General features: G+C 40.3%; 1 protein-coding gene across 1 annotated transcript in view; it reads right to left on the reverse strand.

Moving 5' to 3' along the window:
• Nucleotides 1–19,334, reverse strand: part of SCTR (secretin receptor) — a 74,492-nt gene that overhangs the window by 47,670 nt on the left and 7,488 nt on the right. Inside the window, exon 2 of the mRNA XM_059704680.1 lies at nt 8,034–8,154. Within this exon, the coding sequence (XP_059560663.1) occupies nt 8,034–8,154 (121 nt within the window). The remainder of the gene's footprint in view (nt 1–8,033; nt 8,155–19,334) is intronic.

The raw sequence follows: 19,334 nt of genomic DNA on the forward strand, positions 1-19,334 counted from the left end.
AAGATTCTCTCTTAGTCTTTAACCTTTGGCATTTTAATTATTATGTGTCTTGTTGTGGGCCTCCTTGGGTTCATATTGTTTGGGACTCTCTGCACTTCCTGGACTTGTATGTCTATTTCCTTCTTCAGGTTAGGGAAGTTCTCTGTTATTATTTTTTCAAATAAGTTTTCAATTCCTTGTTCTTTCTCTTCTCCTTCTGGTACCCCTATGATATGAATATTGGTACACTTCATGTTTTCCCAGAGGCTCCTTAAACTATCCTTATTTTTAAAAATTCCTTTCTCTTTTTGCTGCTCTGTTTGGATGCTTTCTTATCTTCCAAATCACTGATTTAATCCTTTGAGTCATTTAATCTACTACCCAATAAATTTCCTCTAATGTACCAGTATTCTTCATTTCAGTTATTATATTCATTTCTTACCCTTCTTTATGTTTTCTATCTCCATTTTGATGTTTTCTATCTCTTTGTTGAAGTTCTCACTAAGATCATTGAGTATCCTTATAACTAGTAAGTGTTTTGATCTCTGCATCTGGTAGATTGTTGGTCTCCACTTTGTTTTGTTCTTTTTCTGGAGTTTTATTCTGTTCTTTCATTGGGGACATACTTTTTTTGTCTCCTTATTATGGCCTTCTCTGTTTGTTTCTATGAATTAGGTCTTGTAGAGTGGTTTTATGTAGTAAGCATCCTATGGGGCTCAGTGGTACAGTCGCTCTGAACAAGGTGCTCCAGGTATGTCCCTTGTTTGGGTAGTGTGTGCTTTCCTGTTGTAGTTCAGCCTTGAGTGCTGTTGGCACTTCAATGGGAGGGATTGACTCTCAGGCTGATTGGTTATGAGAGCTGGTCGTGACTACAGCTGTTATGCAGAGGCTGACCCTACAGAGCAGGATTCCCTTTATCAAGACTCTGGTGGCTGCCAAGTTTGTCCTGTGGGTGTGTGGTTTGTGGAGGTGGTTGGGTGGTGCTCTAGAGCTGGCCACCAGATATGTTGCTTCTTGAGCCTTGTGGGAGCTGCAGGCCAAGATCATCCGTTGCCCAGGGCCACTCAGTCTGAGCTACGAAGTGATCTGCAGATATTTGCCACTTGGGCTGGGCTCGGAGGTGCCTGGGAAAAGCTAAGCTGTGAATTGAGGCTGGCTTCTGCTAGTACCAGGCTAAGGCCACTTAGCAAGAGGTAGAGGGCATGCCAAGGCCAGGTTATGCTTGTTTAGAGTTTGTGAACTTTTGAGAGATTTTAGGAAAGTCTGCAGCATGAGCCAAGACAGGCCATTTATAAAGAAGTCACTGGAAGTGGCCTGGGTGGGCCTACAAGATAGGTGAGGCAGGGTCTCAGGGAATCTCCAGGGTGGGGTGAACAGTGTTAGTCAGGTTGATGGAGACTCAGATATGGCACCTGCTTGTACTGCAGGGTGTGGGCTCAGCAAAGGAACAATGGCCTCTGCCATCTGGGAGAAAGCTGCTCCTCAGCTCGTACCCTCATGCCAGACACTCCAGTTTTTCCTGGTGTATCATTGGCACCTTTGAGTTGCTGCCCCAGCACTGGAACTCAGAGAGAGTGAATCCAAGGATCCATGTGTGGGCCCTTTAAGAGGAATGTCTGGGACTCTAGTAGCCTTCGATCTCACTCAGCTACAATTCCTGCTGTTTTTTACAGCCAGAAGTTAGGGGAACTTCTCTTCTCAGCACTGGAACCCTGGGCTGGGGGACCTGTTGTGGGGCTGGGGCCCCTGGCTCCTCAGGGGGACCTTCAAAACTGAGATATCCCTCCACATTTTTATCCACCACACATGCATGTGGGACCAGCCCATTCTGCGTCTCCACCCCTCTGACCAGCCTTAGCGTGGCTTCTTCTGTGCATCCTTACTTTCAGCATTGCTGTTCAGCTAGGCTTCAGGGGGTCCTGCATGAGGGTTTTTTGTAGTTTAGTTATAATTCTGATGTGGTTGTGGAAGGAGGCGAGTATAGTGTTTACCTATGCTGCTATCAAGCTTGCTAGAAGCCAAGCTACTCATATTTGAATCCTTCTCTCAGGGCCTGTTTCTGGGTAATTCAAAGGAATACAGTCTTTCTAGTCCCAGTGACCATTATATATTGTGCAGACCTCACAGTGGGTCTCTGATTTTACTCCAATGCACCTTCCACATCACTCCCCTTTAAGACTTGCCAGGTCTTTCCATTGCTCTTAGGATCAGGATAAAAGTCCTCCACATGTTCAATGAGGTCCTCTGTGCTGTGGTCCTGCCGCCTTTTGAGCTCACATCCCCAGGCTGTGTGCCAATGTCTACCTCACCAGAGTTACAGTGGCTGAGGCAGAGATGGTCCCTTGCCCATTCTCCTTTCTCACTAAAAGAACAAGACCTCCTTCAAGGTGGCCACATGCACAGCTAACAATGTCAGTCTCCAGCCTCTGTTGCATAGCGAGGTGGCCATGCAGTCCAGTTCTGGCTGATGAAGTATAAACAAAAGCCACCTGGAGAGCTTTAGGGAAGTTTGGCTTCCAGTATATCTCACCTTTCCTTCTTGTACCATCTTCTTCCTGTCAGAAAAAACAGGCGCTCTCCTCTCCTCTCTGGCGGTATAGCAGCCATCATCTGACCATAGGCAAATGCTACACATGAAGCAGAAGGACAGAAGGAATCTGGAATCTGATGACATCCTGGAACTTTGCACCAGTTCTGGATTTTTGTAAAGTACAAAAAATCAGCTCCTGTTTGATAAAGCTAATCTGTCATGGGCAGTAAATACATTCCTTAGTGATAAGAGCTGAGTCTATGTTCCTTTTTTCTCACCATTGTATCCTTTATTCTCACCATACTTACCTCATAAAAGTAAGCACTCAATATATTTTGAATGAATGCTTTTAATTTCACACTAACCCCATCAAGCAACTTGTTCAAGATCACACAGCCTGTATAACTTAAAGGGCTGAACCCCTTCTCTACCCTCCTCGTCCTCTTTCTTTCTTTTTAAAAATGGGGTAAAATCCACATAAGAGATCAAAGCTCTTTCTCCCTTCCAGCCCACAGCACATTTCCGGCCAGGCAGTAGTCTTCCCCTGAGCTGCTGAAGCGGGGCAGCAGGTAGAGGGCAAGGCTCTGCAGAGTCAGGGGAAAGGAGGGAGGCAGAGTGGCACAGTGGGCACAGTGGCCACGTTCTTGGCAGTGCTGGCACAGTGCCGTGGTTGGAGCCAGGGAAGGAGTCATGCGACTGGCCATAGTGGACAATGGGAAACCCGACAACCAACAGCTCAAGAATTTGAAGAACAAAGGTCATGACTTGGAGAGAAGAGTATTGCAAAAAGATATATGTGGCCTATATACCAACAAACTGGACAACCTAGATGAAATAGATAAATTCCCAGAAACACACAATTTACCAAGATGGAAGCATGAACAAATAGAAAATTTGAGCAGACTGCTAATCAGTAAGGAAGTTGAATCTGTAACAACAAAAATCTTCCAAAAAAGAAAAGCCCAGATGACTTCACTAATGAACTCTACCAAACATTTAAATAAGAATTAGCAGCACTAATCCTCCTCAAACTCTTCCAAAAGAAAACTGAAAAGGAGAAAACACTCTCAGAATCACTCTATGAGACCAGCATTACTCTATACCAAAGGCACACAGAGTCTACAAGAAAACTACAGACCAATATCACTGATGAACATTGATACAAAAATCCTCAACAAAATACTAGAAAACTGAATTGAATTGAAAAGCATTCCTGCAATGTGAGAGTGATTCAGCATATGAAAATCATTCAATGTAATGCACCATATTAACAGAATGAAAGACAAAAATCACATGATCATCTCAGATGCAGAGAAAGCATTTGACAAGATTTAATACCTTTTCATGATAAAAAGAAAAAACAAACAAAACTTAAGCTAGGAATAGGCCACATATGAAAAGCCCAGAGCAAACAGCATACTCAGTGGTAAAAGACTGAAAGCTTTTCCTGTAAGACCAGGAACAAGACAAGAATGCCTGCTTTGGGCATTTGTTTTCTGGAAGTACTGGAAGTACTAGCTATAGCAATTAGGCAAGAAGAAGAAATAAAAGGCATCTGAATTGGAAGGAAAGAAGTAAAATTACCTCTGTTTGCAGATGACATGATCTTATATGTAGAAAACCCGCAATATTCTACAAAAGAAACTGTTAGAACTAATACATGGATTTGGCAAAGTTGCAGGATCAAATCAACATACAAAAATCAGTTGCATTTCTATACACTAATGAGAAACAACCTGAAAAGGAAATTAAAAAACAGATTCAGGGAGCCAACTCACCTCCACCCGCAATGGCTCGGGTGGCCAGGGAGTTGTGCAGTGACTCCCACACTCCAGCAAACAAAGAGCTGCAAGCAGCGCGGCGTGTGCAGGTCGTGGTCTGCAGCCTGCATGCCGCCTAGGCAGCGCCCACGGCTCTGGTCCCCCAGCCCTGGGGCCTGAGGACGAGCACCATCTGGATGCTGTCCAGCAGCCCCAGTCTGCTCTAAGTGAGTAAATTCACAGAGAAACATGAATGGGTAGCAACAGAAAATAGCCCTGGAACAGTGGGAATCAGCAGTTTTTGCACAGGAAGCTTTGGGAAATGTTGTTTCATGAAGTCTGCCTGAAATTGGGACATAATTGAACAAACAAGATGAGTTTGGTGCTTTGGAAAGTGTGAAAGCTGCTAGTGAACTCTGTTCTCCTTTATCAGAAGTAACTGGAATGAATGAAGCTCGTGCAGAAAGTCTTGGGCTGGTCCACAAATCTTGTTATGAAGATGGTTGGCTGATCAAGATGACACTGAATAACTTTCAGAACCAGATGAGCCAAGGCATGAAGAAGTGTGAGAAATACATAAAATCTATTGAGGAGTGAAAACAGAACCCCCTAAGTAAAGCAGTGTGAAACAACATTTTAAAAATGCAACAAATCCAACTTATAATGGTTTCCAAAAGAATAAAATACTTAGGAATAAACTAACCCGTGTGAATATTATAAAATGTTGCTGAAAGAAATTAAAGAAGATGCAATAAATGTAAAGATATCTGGGCTTATGGATTTGATGACTGAATATTGCTAGATATGTCAATACTACCCAAAGTGATTGACAGATTTAGCAATCTCTATGAAAATCCCAGTGATAGAAATATTTTACTTAATATTTATTCATTTAATATTTATTTAATATTATTTACAGAAATAGAAAAATCCACCCTAAAATTTTTATGGAATTTCAAGGGACCTTGAAATAGCCAAAACAATCTTGAAAAAAAAATAACAAGATTGAAATCGCACATTTCCTGATTTCAAAACTTACTAAAGGCACAGTATTCAAATTAATGTGGTATTGGCATAAAGGGAGACATGAAGACGTATGGAATAGAAAAGAAAGCCAAGAAATTGACCCTCACATATATGGTCAAGTGAATTTTGACAGATTTGCCAAGACTATTCCATGGAAAAGTATAGTCTTTCAATAAATGGTGCTGGAAAAACTAGATATCCACTTGCAAAAGGATGAAGTTGGACTCTTACCTCACACCATATACAAAAATTAACTCAACATGGACCAAGAACCTATAAGAGCTAAAACTACAAAATTCTTAAAAGAAAACATAGGGGGAAATCTTAGTGAGTTTGGATGTGGCAATGCTTTCTTGGATATGACACCACCAAAAGAACAGACAATGAAAGTAAAAACAGATACATGGGACTACAGCAAACTTACACACTTCTGTGAATCAAAGGACACACTCAACACAGTAAAAAGGCAATCTACACAATATGAGAATCATATATTTTACAAGGGGCTAATATCCAGAATATATAAAGAACTCCTACAACTCAACAAAAAACTGAACAACCCTATTTAAAAATGGGCAACGGACTTGAATAGAAAGGAAAGTTTAGGCCAACATCCCTAAAGAACATAGATGCTAAAATCTTCAACAAAATATTAGCAAAGCAGATCCAGCAATACATTAAAAAGAACATACAACATGATCAAGTGGGATTTATTCCAGAAATGCAAGGTTGGTGCAATATTTGCAAATCAATAAACATGATACATCACATAAACAAAATTTAAAATTAAAATCACATGACGTTGTCAATAAATGCAAAAAAAAGCATTTAATTAAAACCCATTTATGATAAAAACTCTCAGCAATGTAGGGATAGAGGGATCATACCTCAACATAATAAAGTCCATATATGACAAACCCACAGCCTACATCATACTCAATGGGCAAAATCTAAAAGCATTCCCCTTAAGATCAGGACAAGACAGCGATGTCCTCTTTCACCACTCTTATTCAACATGGTACTGGAAGTACTGTGTTGGAAAGGAGGAAGTAAAACTGTCATTATTCACAGATAACATGATATTGTACATAGAAACTCCTAAAAATTCCTAGGTCTAATAAATGAATTTGCCATAGTAGCAGGATAAAAAATTAATATTCAGAAATTGGTGGCATTTTTAGACACCAATAATGAATTATCAGAAAGAGAAATTAAGAAAATAATTCTATTTAGTATTGCAACAACAACAAAGAATAAAGTACCTAGGAATACTAGTAAATTTGACCAAGGAGGTAAAAGACCTGTACTTGGAAAATTATAGGATATTGAGGAAATAAACTGAGGATGATACAAATATGTGGAGACATATACTGTGTTCATGGATTGGAAGAATTGACATCATTAAAATGTCCGTATTACCCAAATCAATCTATAGATTCCGTGAAATTCCTATTAAAATACCAATGGAATATCTCACAGATCTAGAAAAAAATATTATATGGAATCAAAAAAGACCCCAAATAGCCTCAACAATCTTGAGAAAGAAGAACAAAGTTGGAGGAATCACAATACCAGATGTCAAACTATACTACAAAGCCACTATAATCAAAACAGAGAGCTCAGAAATAAACCCACACCTTTATGGTCAATTAATATTTGACAAAGGAGGCAGGAGCATACAATGGAATAAAGACAATCTCTTCAATAAATGATGTTGGGAAAATTAGACAGGTACACGCAAAAAAATGAAACTAGACCACCAACTTACATCAGACACAAGGATAAACTTGAAATGGATTAAATACTTAAATGTAAGTCTGATTTCTGTCTCTAAAGATTTACCTAAAGTTGACATATCATAAAAATAGAAACATGTAATACATGATCTTTTATAACTGGCTTCTTTACTTAACATGTTTTAATATTCATCCATGCTGTAGTATGTATCAGTACTTCATTCCTTTTTAAGACCCAATAATATTCCATTGGACATACACGCATTTTGTTTATCATTCATCAGCTGACAGGCACTTGGATTGTTTCCATCTCTAGGCTAGTGTTACTATGAACACACGTGTACAAGTTTTTATTTGAATACCTGTAATGGACTGTTTTCTTAATGCAACCCTTCCTTGTCCTTAGATGAGGGAAAGCAAAGAAGATATGTTAAGGAAGGGACTGGAAATAAAATTAACATTTAAATATCAAATTAATAATATGTAAAGTCTTGATTAGTAATAAGAATTCATATTTAAATTGATAAATTTAACATATTTTCTCTCGTGTATCATTATAATTCTGAAGTAGAAACCACTTTATAGACAGGAATCTGTGGCCCAGATGGTTCAATAATTTGTCCATGGTCGCACACTAGAGACCCCAGGCTTTTCTGACCCAACCCTGTCATTCTGACTAGCTTACTCATCAAACTAGCATTGGAGGTGAGAGAATGGACGAGAGGTACATGCCTTGACAAGGAATTCTTACCAAACTTGGTGAAGTTATCACGCAGACGTTAATGGTACAAAAACCTTGGCTGTGTGCACAAGCCCAGAGAAAGAAAGAATGGTGGTAATCTGGCTTTGGGGTGTGCATACACTGATCACGAGCTGATTACCTGATTGAATACAGCTGGCCCAGCCCCTACATCCCCATCCTGGTCCAGAGGCCCAGCTTCCCCTGACACAGTGGAACTGGACACGATTCATGTCAGGAGTGGACTAAGGTGGGCTACACACCTGGGGCTGGCGGCACCGTGCCACGGTCTCCTGTCCTCTCTCCAGAGAGTTCTTGCAGGCACTGGTCCCGCTCCTCCCGCAGCACCCGCAGCACATCGCACAGTCGAGGGAGGGCTCCAACCTGCAAGTCCAAAACCAAGAATGCTCATCGTTGCAGCTAAGTTGGTTCTACCCCATAAGGACTTACTGTGAGCAAGAATGGTGCTAGACAGTGGGATTCAAATTCAGGGAGACAAAGCCCTGCCCACAAGAATCTCCTAGTCCATAGTGAGGTACAGGCAGCCACTTCTAGGAAGGAGTTCAGAACAGCAATCTGCAGCTTGTCCACTGCAAATCTTGCCCTTAAATTTATAAAGGCTTCCAGTCCAACAAGCTATTTGCTCTCTGGGCACCTCACTATTATTCTGTAGGACTTCACATATTCCACTCCAACTGTGTTTATTTTTCAGGTTTTGAAAGCTGACTTCAGGGAGAAGTTGAACAGGAGGGCCAAGGAACAATTGTCACACAGTCCTGGCTTCCTAGCTCTTCCTAGAGTGAATTTCCAAAGCAAGGCTTCATGCTTTCATTTGTACCTGAGACTTAAAAAATATGTGAATGAATGAACAACTAAACAGATAGCCAAATCAAACTCCTACTTTACTTTTTACAGAATATACAATTATAATATTACAGATTCCTTTCATATACATTGGCTTATTCAATCCTCAAAAGAAAACAAAACCCTATAAAACTCTCAGCAAAGTGGAAATAGAGAGAACATACCTCAACATAATAAAGGCCATATATGACACCATACTTAATGGTGAAGAGCTAAAAGTGTGGCCCTTAAGGTCAGGAACAAGACAAGAATATTCACTTTTACCACTTTTATTCAACACAGTATTAAAAGTCCCAGCCACAGCAACCAAACAAGGAAAAGAAATAAAGAGCATCTAAATTGGAAAGGAAGAAGTAAAATGGTCATTATTTGCAGATGACATGATACTATATAGAAAAAAGCCTAGAGATTCTACCAAAAACCTATTAAAACTGATCATGAATTCAGTAAAGTAGCAGAATACAAAGTAATAATCCGAAATTGGTTTCATTTTTACACACCAATAACAAACTATCAGAAAGAGAAATTAAAAAAAAATCCTATTTACAATTGTATTTTAAAAAATCTAGGATTAAATTTAACCAAGGAGGTAAAAGACCCATAGTCAGAAAATTTTAAGACATTGAGGAAAGAAATTGAAGAAAATACAAATAAATAAAAGCTTATATTGGGCTCATGGATAGGAAAAATTAACATTGGTAAAATGTCTATACTACCCAAAGCAATCTATAGATTAAGTGCAATTCCTATCAAGATATCAATGGTATGTTTCACAGAACTCAAACAAATAATCCTAAAATACGGAACCACAAAAGACCCCAAACAGCCACAGCAATATTGAGAAAGAACAAAATTGGAGGTACCATGCTACCTGTTATCAAACTATACCTCAAGGCTACAGTCATCAAAACAGCATGGTACTGGTATAAAAACAGACATATAGATTAGAGAGCCCAGAAATGAACCCACACCTATATGGTCAATTAATATGGTCAATGCAAAGGAGGCACGAACATACAATGGAGTAAAGACAGTCTATTCAGTAAATAGTGTTGGGAAAATTGGACAAATACATGCAAAAAAATGAAACTAGACTACCTTCTTACATTATATACAAAAATAAACTCAAAATGGATTAAAGATTTAAATGTAAGACTGGAAACCATAAAACTCCTCGAAGAAAAAATAAACATAGGCCAATGGTCGGCTTGGCAAACTGCGGCTCGCGAGCCACATGCGGCTCTTTGGCCCCTTGAGTGTAGCTCTTCCACAAAATACCGGCTCTCCCACAAAATACCGACTTCTGCGCATGGGCCACGAAGTTTCAATTGCAATGTTAATGCACGCCCGCACGTGGTATTTTGTGGAAGAGCCACACTCAAGGGGCCAAAGAGCTACATGTGGCTCGCGAGCTGCTGTTTGCTGACCATGGACATAGGCAGTCAAATCTCAGACCTCTCTCATAGCAACATTTTTTCTGATATATGGGCAAGGGAAACAAAAGAGAAAATAAACAAATGGGACTACATCAAACTGAAAAGGTTTTGCACAGCAAAATGCAAAGAGAACCTACCAATTGGGAGAAGATATTCACCAATAATACACCTGATAAAGAGTTAAAAACCAAAATTTATAAAGAACTAATACATTTTAATACCCCCAAATCCCCCAAACAAACTTTTATTTAAAAATGGGCAAAAGACCTGAATAGATACTTCTCTAAAGAGAGGCATACAGATAAGACAAATAATCAGAGAAATGCAAATTAAAACCACAATGAGAATTAAAACCCACACCTGTCAGAATGGCTATTATCAATACATCAACAAACAACAAGTGTTAGTGAGGATTTGGAGTAAAGGGAACGCTCATGCCTTGTTGGTGAGCTTGCAAATTGGTGCAGCCACTGTGGAAAACAGCATGGGGGATCCTCAAAAAAATTAAAAATAGAACTACCTTATGACCCAGCAATTCCACTTCTGGATATTTATCTGAAGAAATCCACAACACTGTTTCAAAAGGATATATGCACCCCTATGTTTATTGCAGCATTGTTGACAATAGCCAAGATATGCAAGCAATCTAAGTGCCTATCAGTAGACAACTGGATAAAGATGTTATATGAATATGACTCAGCCATAAAAAAGGATGAAATCTTACTATTGCAACATGGATGGATCCAAAGGGTATTATTGTGCTGAGTCAAATAAGACAGAGAAAGACAAATACCATATAAGATTTCACTTCTATGTGGAATACAAAGAACAAAATAAATGAACAAACAAAACAGAGACAGATTTATGGATGCAGAGAACAAACTGATAGCTGCCAGATGCGAGGGGAGTATGAGGACTGGGTGAAAAATTTGAAGGGATTAAGAAATACAAATTGGTAGTTATGAAACAGTAACTGTATGTAAAGTATAGTATAGGAAATATAGTTAATAATACTGTAATAACTATGGATGGTGCAAGGTGGGTACTAGACTTAAGGAGGGATCACTTCATAAATTATATAAATGTTTAATCATTATTCTATCCACTTGAAACTAATATAAAATAATATTGAATGTCAACTGTTATAAATAATAAACTTAAAATAAAAACAGCCCTCTGAAAAAAATAACCAGAAAAGGAAACCACGGTCCATGGTGATTAGAGGTTGTGACCAAGGTTGTTCACCCAGGAATCTCTCCATTTCAGAAGCAAACCTTCCAACAGCGAAGGACCAGGTTTTATACCTTCTTGTTAACACTACACTAATGCTCACAAGTTGATAAAGAGAAAGGAAAGAGGGTGGAGCTGAAAACTTCCCAACTTCACCAAGAGACATAAATTTAAAGATCCAAGATGCTGAACAAATTATTGGCACATGCATCAGTCTAGATTAATCTCCAAAGAAGTATGCTGAATGAAAAAAAAAAAAGCCAATCCCAAAGGTTTCATGCTTCATGCTTACATTTATATGATGTTATTGAAATGACATAATCATAGAAATAGGAAACATATTAGCGGTTGTCAGGGGTTAAGGAAAGGGTGAGAGTGGGAAAGAAGTGTGTGTGACCATAATAGAGCACCATAAGGAACCTTAGATAATAGAAATGTTCTGTCCCTTGACTGTATCACTGTTAATATTATGGTTGATCAATCAAACTCTTGCTCTCTTACAAACACTAAGAGAGAAGCGGCATCTGTTGCTGTATGCCACTGGGATTTTTGTTACGCAGCATCGCTGACTGACAGGGTGGGAAGTAGATTATGCAGCAGCAAGGTGAATAGAGAGGGTGTGAAGTTTCCCCAAAGTGAGTGGCAATTTGCACTGCTGGAGACTGAAGAAAGGGGGCATTCCACAAAGAAGTCTCTTGAATGCAGTGGAGAAGATTAGAAATGAGAGAACACCTACAATGGGAACCACCTCCTCCAGGAAAAGTTCTCATCTTATATTTCTTCTTTTAAAGTTGTAATAAAAATATATGACAAAATTTACCATTTTACCATGTTTAGATATACAGTTCAGTGGCATTAGTACATTTACAATGTTATACAACCATCATCACTATCCATCTCCAAAACTTTTTCAACATCCCAGCAGAAACTCTGTCTCCATCAACCATTGACTCCCCATTGCTCCTCTCCCCAGTTCCTGGTAACCTCTGTTCTACTTTCTAAATCTATAAATTTGCCTATTCTAAATCATTCATATAAATGGAATCATACACTATTTATTCCTTTGAGTCTGGCTTATTTCACTCTCATGTTGAAGCATCTATCTGAATTTCATCCCCATTTAAGGCTGAATAATATTCATTGCATGTATATGTCACATTTTGTTTATCCAGTCATCTGTTTATAGACACTTGAGTTGTTTACACTTTTGGCTGTCCTATATAATAATAATGTAATATGCAAATGTTTGTTACACCGTAAAGCGTAACAACCGACCACATAACGACAGGATCACGGATCAGCAGGAGGGTGGGCAGTGAGCTACAAGTGGGTGGCGGAGAGCTACAAGAGGGGGCAGGGCAGGAAGCTATGAGGGGGGACAGGGGGGCCGAGGGAGCTACAGTAGGGCAGCAGCGAGCTACTGGCTACAAGCAGGCAGCGGAGAGCTTCAGGAGGGGCAGGGCAGCAAGCTATGAGGGAGGGGGCAGGGGGAGCTACAGGAGGGCGGTGGTGAGCTACTGGTGCACAGATTCGTGCACAAGGCTACTAGTTGTGAATAATGCTGCTATAAACATGGTTATACAAATATCTCTTTGAGTCCCCGTTTCAATTCTTTTGGGGGTATGCCCAGAAGTGAAATTGCTTGATCATAAGGTAATATCATTATACTTTTTTTTCTATGTTTACTTTTTTTAAGGAACCACCAAACTGTTGCCCACAGCAGATACACCATTTTACATTCCCACCAGCAAGGCACAAGGGTTTCAATTTCTTTACATCCTCATCTACCCGGGTTATTTTTCTGTGTTAATAACCTATTACTCTTGATCCTTCCATTAAAATATAATAAATCAAGATAATTTTGTGCAGTGGTATTCCAACTAAAGAAGTGTGTGGGGTCCCTTGATATGTGGCAGCAACAGTATTCTCCTGAAAAGACTGAGTCCACAGTTTCCCGATGGGGACCAGCGGTGGAGGAAAGAGGACCTCAGAGTTCCTGGGAGTGGCTAGCAAGATGGTGTGTTCCATGGAGCAACCACCTGGTAGATGCCTGGATTGGAGAATGCATGGGAAGAAGCCTCCTTATGATCTAAATTAAGTCCCAGGAGAAACTGACATTTAGCAGCCATGTGTACATTTATGCATATACCAGTAATTCTATATACTTATTAAATTTAAAAGAAATATAATTTTATTTAAAATTTGCAGAATTGCTAAAATTTATTTTAAAATTTCCTCAAAACAAGTGCTATTAGCCCTTAAAACAGCAGTTCTCAACCTGTGGGTCACGACCCCTTTGGAGGTCGAATGACCCTTTCACAGGGGTCGCCTAAGACCATCAGAAAACACATATATAATTACATATTGTTTTTGTGGTTAATCACTATGCTTTAATTATGTTCAATTTGTAACAATGAAATTGGGGGTCACCACAACATGAGGAACTGTATTAAAGGGTCTCGGCATCAGGAAGATTGAGAACCACTACCTTAAAAGCTCTTTTTAAACCATTTTTTAAAAATAATTCTTTATTGTTGAAAGCATTACATGTCCCCTTTTTTCCTCCATTGACCCTCTCCAGCCCACCCTCACCTCCCACCCCAGGCCTTTATGACCCTATTGTCTATGTCCATGGGTTATGCATATATGTGCATACAAGGTCTTTGGTTGATTACCTCCCACCCACCCACCTTCCCCGCCTTCCCTCCATGCTTCCATGTCTCTGGATCCACTCAGTTCATCAGTTTATTTTGTTCATTAGATTCTACATATGAGTGAGATCATGTGATATTTGTCTTTCTCTGACTGACTCATTTCACTTAGCATGATACTCTCCAGGTCCCTGCATGCTGTCTCAAAGGATAAGAGATCCTTCTCTTTTACTGCTGCATAGTATTTCATGGTGTAAATGTACCACAGCTTTTTTATCCACTCATCTACTGATGGGCACTTGGGCTGTTCCAGATCTTAGCTATTGTAAATTGTGCTGCTATGAACATGGGGGTGCATACATTCTTTCTGATTGGTGTTTCAGGTGTCTTAGGTTATATTCCTAGAAGTGGGATCACTAGGTCAAATGGCGGTTCCATATTTAATTTTTTGAGGAAACTCCATATTGTTTTCCATAATGGCTGCACCAGTCGGCAATCCTGCCAGCAGTGTACTAGGGTTCCCTTTTCTCCACATCCTTGCCAGCATTTGTCATTAGTTGATTTTAAATCATTTTTTAAAAATATCAAGTTTGTGTAAATACTCTAAAAATTTTGCTTGTACTAGTATCAAAGTATTTCTAATGAAAAATAGCTGTTCCCTTCCCTAACCCTACCTGCTCCCAGCAGTCACTTTCAATGCTCTTGAGCTGTTGATTCTCATTTGTATTACCTTACTTAAAAATATATTCCTATACAGCTATTTCTTGGTTTACTAATTTAAGACATTATCCCAAACTGTCTTTTATGGGAGGTAAAGATTTAGATGTTTTTCGCTCTCCCCACATATACTTCTCTCCCCCATGCATTACATATCCTCCTTTTGACCTAATTTCTAAATGCATGATCTGTATTTCTAGTGATTTCTTTTGACTGTGAAATATGGTCCACCGCTGAGTCTAGTCTGTAAAGTGATTATGTCTCTTCTTGTACATTTTGTCTTTCCTGAGGTCAATAACTACTTTGTGTTTTCATTTGATTAGTTTCCTTTGTACGACTAAATTTCCAAGTACTCCAACCGGTCTGTGAGACGGCAATCCGCGGTTCTTTGTTTTACCTCTGGAGACCTCTCCCACACTCCCTCTCCCTCTTGCTTCAGTCTGGGCCTGATACCTGGCCATGACTTGGGGCATTCTCTCCCCATCTCTCCTGGCAGGAGCTCTGTTTCCTAGATCCCATGTCTTTTTCTGGCTTTGCTTCCTTTTTTGATAGAAACACATTCTCAGGCAACATCCTAAGAAAGTGTACATAGGAGGTAAACTTTTGGATCTTGTTTGAGAGAACGCCAGGTTGAAAATAACTCTTCTTCCAAATTTTCAAGGCTTTCACCCTTCTCTCTTCTGTGTTGTTAAGAAATTTATTTCTGATTCTAAATCATTTGTATATGGCTCTTTTTTCTTTCTAGAAATATTTAGGATTTTTCTTTGTTTTTAGTTATGTTAAAACTTTGTGAGGAAATGGTTCCTTTTTTACCTCTTAGTTAGATATTCAGTGGGCATTTCTATCTGAAGATTTGTGTTCTTAATTTCTGGGAATTTAAACAATATTGTTATTTATTTTACGTCCCGCATCCTCTTCTCTATTCTGCCTTCCTGGGATTCATGTAGGTTGAACAGTGAACAGCCTGGATGGACCCCCTAATCTTCACCTTTCTCTACGCTTCCACCGTTTTGTCTACATAATCCTTCTGTTTAATTCTTCATACATTTAATTTCCAGACAGGCTTTCTTATTCTCTGATGACTCCTTTTCCATGGCATCCTCTGTTCCACACCTCCTCTTCCTGGCTCCAGCATCCTTTTAAAAGATCTTTAAAAGAACAGGATATTGGCTCTCACCTTGTGTTTGAAGTTTTTCCTCCTCTCTTCATGGTCTCTGTTTCCTCTAAGTTCCTCTCCCCAGTTTGTTGGCTCCCACGTTGGAGGCCTCTCCGTGTCATATTTAGGCTTGAGACACTAAAGTGGCCTTTGGAACCACGCTGGGCCTGAACCCTTTGTTGACTGGTGGCATTCTCTGAAAATAACCAGATGGGGAAGGACCGCATTGCCAGCTATGGAGGGTTTCTCCCCCGTGGCTGGGCCTTTCCTGGGTGCTGCAGGCCAACCGGACAGTTTCTCATCAATGCCCTCGACACCCACTGCAGGCATTTAGGCTGTTCTTCTTCCCTATGGCCACCGCTACTTCAGTCGCTTTCCATTTCCCAAAGATTTCTTGAAATCTCTGCTTCCTTGTCTCTTGTCTTCTGATCCCTTTACTGTCACTTTTTAAAAAGTATGTTTTTAGTGACTTCAGAGAGAGGGATAGAAAGATAGAAACATCAGTGATGAGAGAGAATCATTGACTGGTTGTCTTCTGCAAACCCTCTACTGGGCATAGAGCCTAAAACCTGGGCATGGATTAACACATGTGGTTGATCTGCCATTTTAAACTGGATGTCCTAACGTGACATTGTGATATAATAAAAATATATATTTGGTCTTTGTTCCTGGTTCCTGACACAGTGCTCCCAAAAGCCTTATAATTTTCTTTTTTAAAAAGATATATTTGTATTGATTTCAGAGAGGAAAGGAGAGGGAGAGAAAAGTAGAAACATCAATGATGAGAATCATTGATCAACTGCCTCATGCATGCCCTCTGCTGGGGAACGAGTAAACAACCCAGGCATGTGCCCATGACTGGAATCGAATCCAGGACCTTTCAGCCTGTAGGCCGATGCTCTATCCGCTGAGCCAAACCGGGTAGGGCAAGCCTTGTAATTTTCTGAGTGATGGGGTGAGAGGAGCATCTTTTATTGAATATTTGTTCTTAACCCCCAGATCCTGATATAAGAGCTTCTAAGACCCTTGGAATCTCCAAAGTGACAACTGATGTTAATAAGATGACTGGTGGCTGAGACCCTAGAGCAGGGGTCCTCAAACTATGGCCCCCGGGCCACATGCAAATACAAATATTGTATTTGTTCCCGTTTTGTTTTTTTACTTCAAAATAAGATATGTGCAGTGTGCATAGGAATTTGTTCATAGTTTTTTTTTAAACTATAGTCCAGCCCTCCAACAGTCTGAGGGACAGTGAACTGGCCTCCTGTTTAAAAAGTTTGAGGCCCCCTACCCTAGACAGTTTGCGGGCTGGTCACCAGAAAGACCAGCCTGTGGTAGAGGGTTGGAACTTTCAGCCCCATCCTCCCAACCACTTGAGAGGAGAGATGGCTGGAGACTGCGTTGATCAGCATTGGGCAATGATCTCATCAGTCATTCCCGTGTGATGAAACCTCCATAATTACCCTACATGATAGGGTTTAGAGGGCTCTCAGGTGGGTGGACACATCGAGCTGCTGGGAGGGAGCTCCAGGCGGCCCTTCCTCGCCCTAGCATCTCTCCCACTTGGCTGTCCCTGAGTTGTAACCTTTAAAATAAACCAGAATTAGTAAGTAAAGTGCTTTCCTGAGTTCTGTGAGTCATTCTAGCAAATTATTGAACCCAAGGAGGAGGTCATGGGAACCCCGATATATAGCCAGTCGGTCAGAAATATGGGTGGCCCAGACCTGGAATCAGTGTCTGAAGCAGGAGTCATCTCATGGGACCGAGTCCTTACCTGTGGGGTCTGTGTAACTCCAGGTAGTTGGTGTCGGAATTGAGTTAAATCGTAGAACACCTCGCTGGTGTCCGGAAGGGTGAAGAATTAGCTGTCAGTGTGAGGAAAAACCTCATCTATTTGGTGTAATTGTGACATGTTTTGAGCAAAAAATACCAAAGTAGTTGGTATGAAGAAGGAGATGCTGTTGGTAGTAAAAACAGAACCTCAGCCCTAAGAATCTTTGAAAATATATACTCCCCTTAAGTTTAAAAAGTGAGTGTCAGAAAAATTTACTAACTGGTACTTTTCTTTATTTTTAAAAATTACCCAAAGAAAAACATACAGCTATGCTCCTCTTCAGTTTCAGAGTTTGAGTCCAAGCCATCCTTATATCTAGAGTTTTTAAAATATTGCTTTTAAAATACTTGGACCACAAAAGTTTTCTATAACTTTTGTCTTTTTCTGGTGCTTTAAGTTGACCTTCTTTCTTCTTGTTGATCACAAAATGCATAGGCCTTCACCACATCAATTTACGTGTCCTCGTTGTACTCCCAGGCTCTGAACAGAACACCACCAGGCAATGTTGACGACTAGCTTCTCTGAGACTGGCCCCAAGGAGCCTTTTGACCTTCCAAACGAAATCCTCTTTGGTCTGTTGCAGAGCCATGGAACCGATGTCTGCCTATGGCCATCCTGGGTGAATTCCACTCCTGCATCCTGTATTATAGGTTCAGTTTCAGCTTTGCTAGGGCATAATCTACAGTTGTTGTTTTTTAGAAAAGGCACGTGTGTTCTAAACCTTCTGAGATGTTGTTTGTCTAATAGTGTCTCTGGTAGGAAGTGTCACCCTTTGTTTCCTCACTCAGCACCCAGACATGGCTGGCCCACTGCTCCCACTGTCCCTCTCTTTGGGGGATTCGCTTAGATGGTAAACACACTTGGAGATGTCTTCTTAGCCCTTCAGTCAACAACTCTGCCCACTCCCATCCCGGGCAAGACCCTTCCATCGCCAGGTAGGTTGGTTTATGCTGTGAGGTCCCATATCGCCGATCAGACCAAGGGAGACAACCCCACCCACTCAGAAACAGTCTGCTTTCCTCTCGGATATTTGCTATTGGAATTGGGAGTAACGTCAATTCCTGAAGCGTGTAAAGCTTCGAAGCTACGGGGCAGCTATAGTCTGTCCTACATAAAGCAACAGAAAACTCCAGTCTGCTGAACAAGAGAGAGAATAATGAAGCAAACCCCAAAGTGAGAGAAGAAAGATGTCAAAAGACAGTTCTGGAAGCTATTTTAGAGTTCAATTTTTGGACTCAAATCTGAAAAGGTAAAATCTGGGAGGAGATAAAATAAAAACCTATTGAATTCTGAAGACGGTGAAGAGATTCAACATCACTTTGCTTATCACATTTTATAATATAATTACTTGCTTGCCAACGTAAGACTGGAAAGAATTTTACTTTGTGGTTAAAAATTTTTTTTTAATAAAGCTAACTGGCATCTAGAAAAACAAGGAATTACTAGTTTAGTCCCTACGATGAAAAATAAGAAGAAGGAACTCATTATCCTACAACCAGTTCAAACACAAAATTTCAGCAAACTTTTATTGGACATCTACTATATGCCCAGCCATCCGCTCAGCATTGGGGACACAAAAGTAAAAGGGACATGGCTCCTGCCTTTGAAGCTCATGGTCTCCAAGGGGGTCCAGGAGGCCAATAGCCGAGTGCATGGGGAAGGCAATGGCCAGATCA

Source organism: Myotis daubentonii, chromosome 7 (assembly GCF_963259705.1).
Source record: "Myotis daubentonii chromosome 7, mMyoDau2.1, whole genome shotgun sequence".
NCBI lineage: Eukaryota > Metazoa > Chordata > Mammalia > Chiroptera > Vespertilionidae > Myotis > Myotis daubentonii.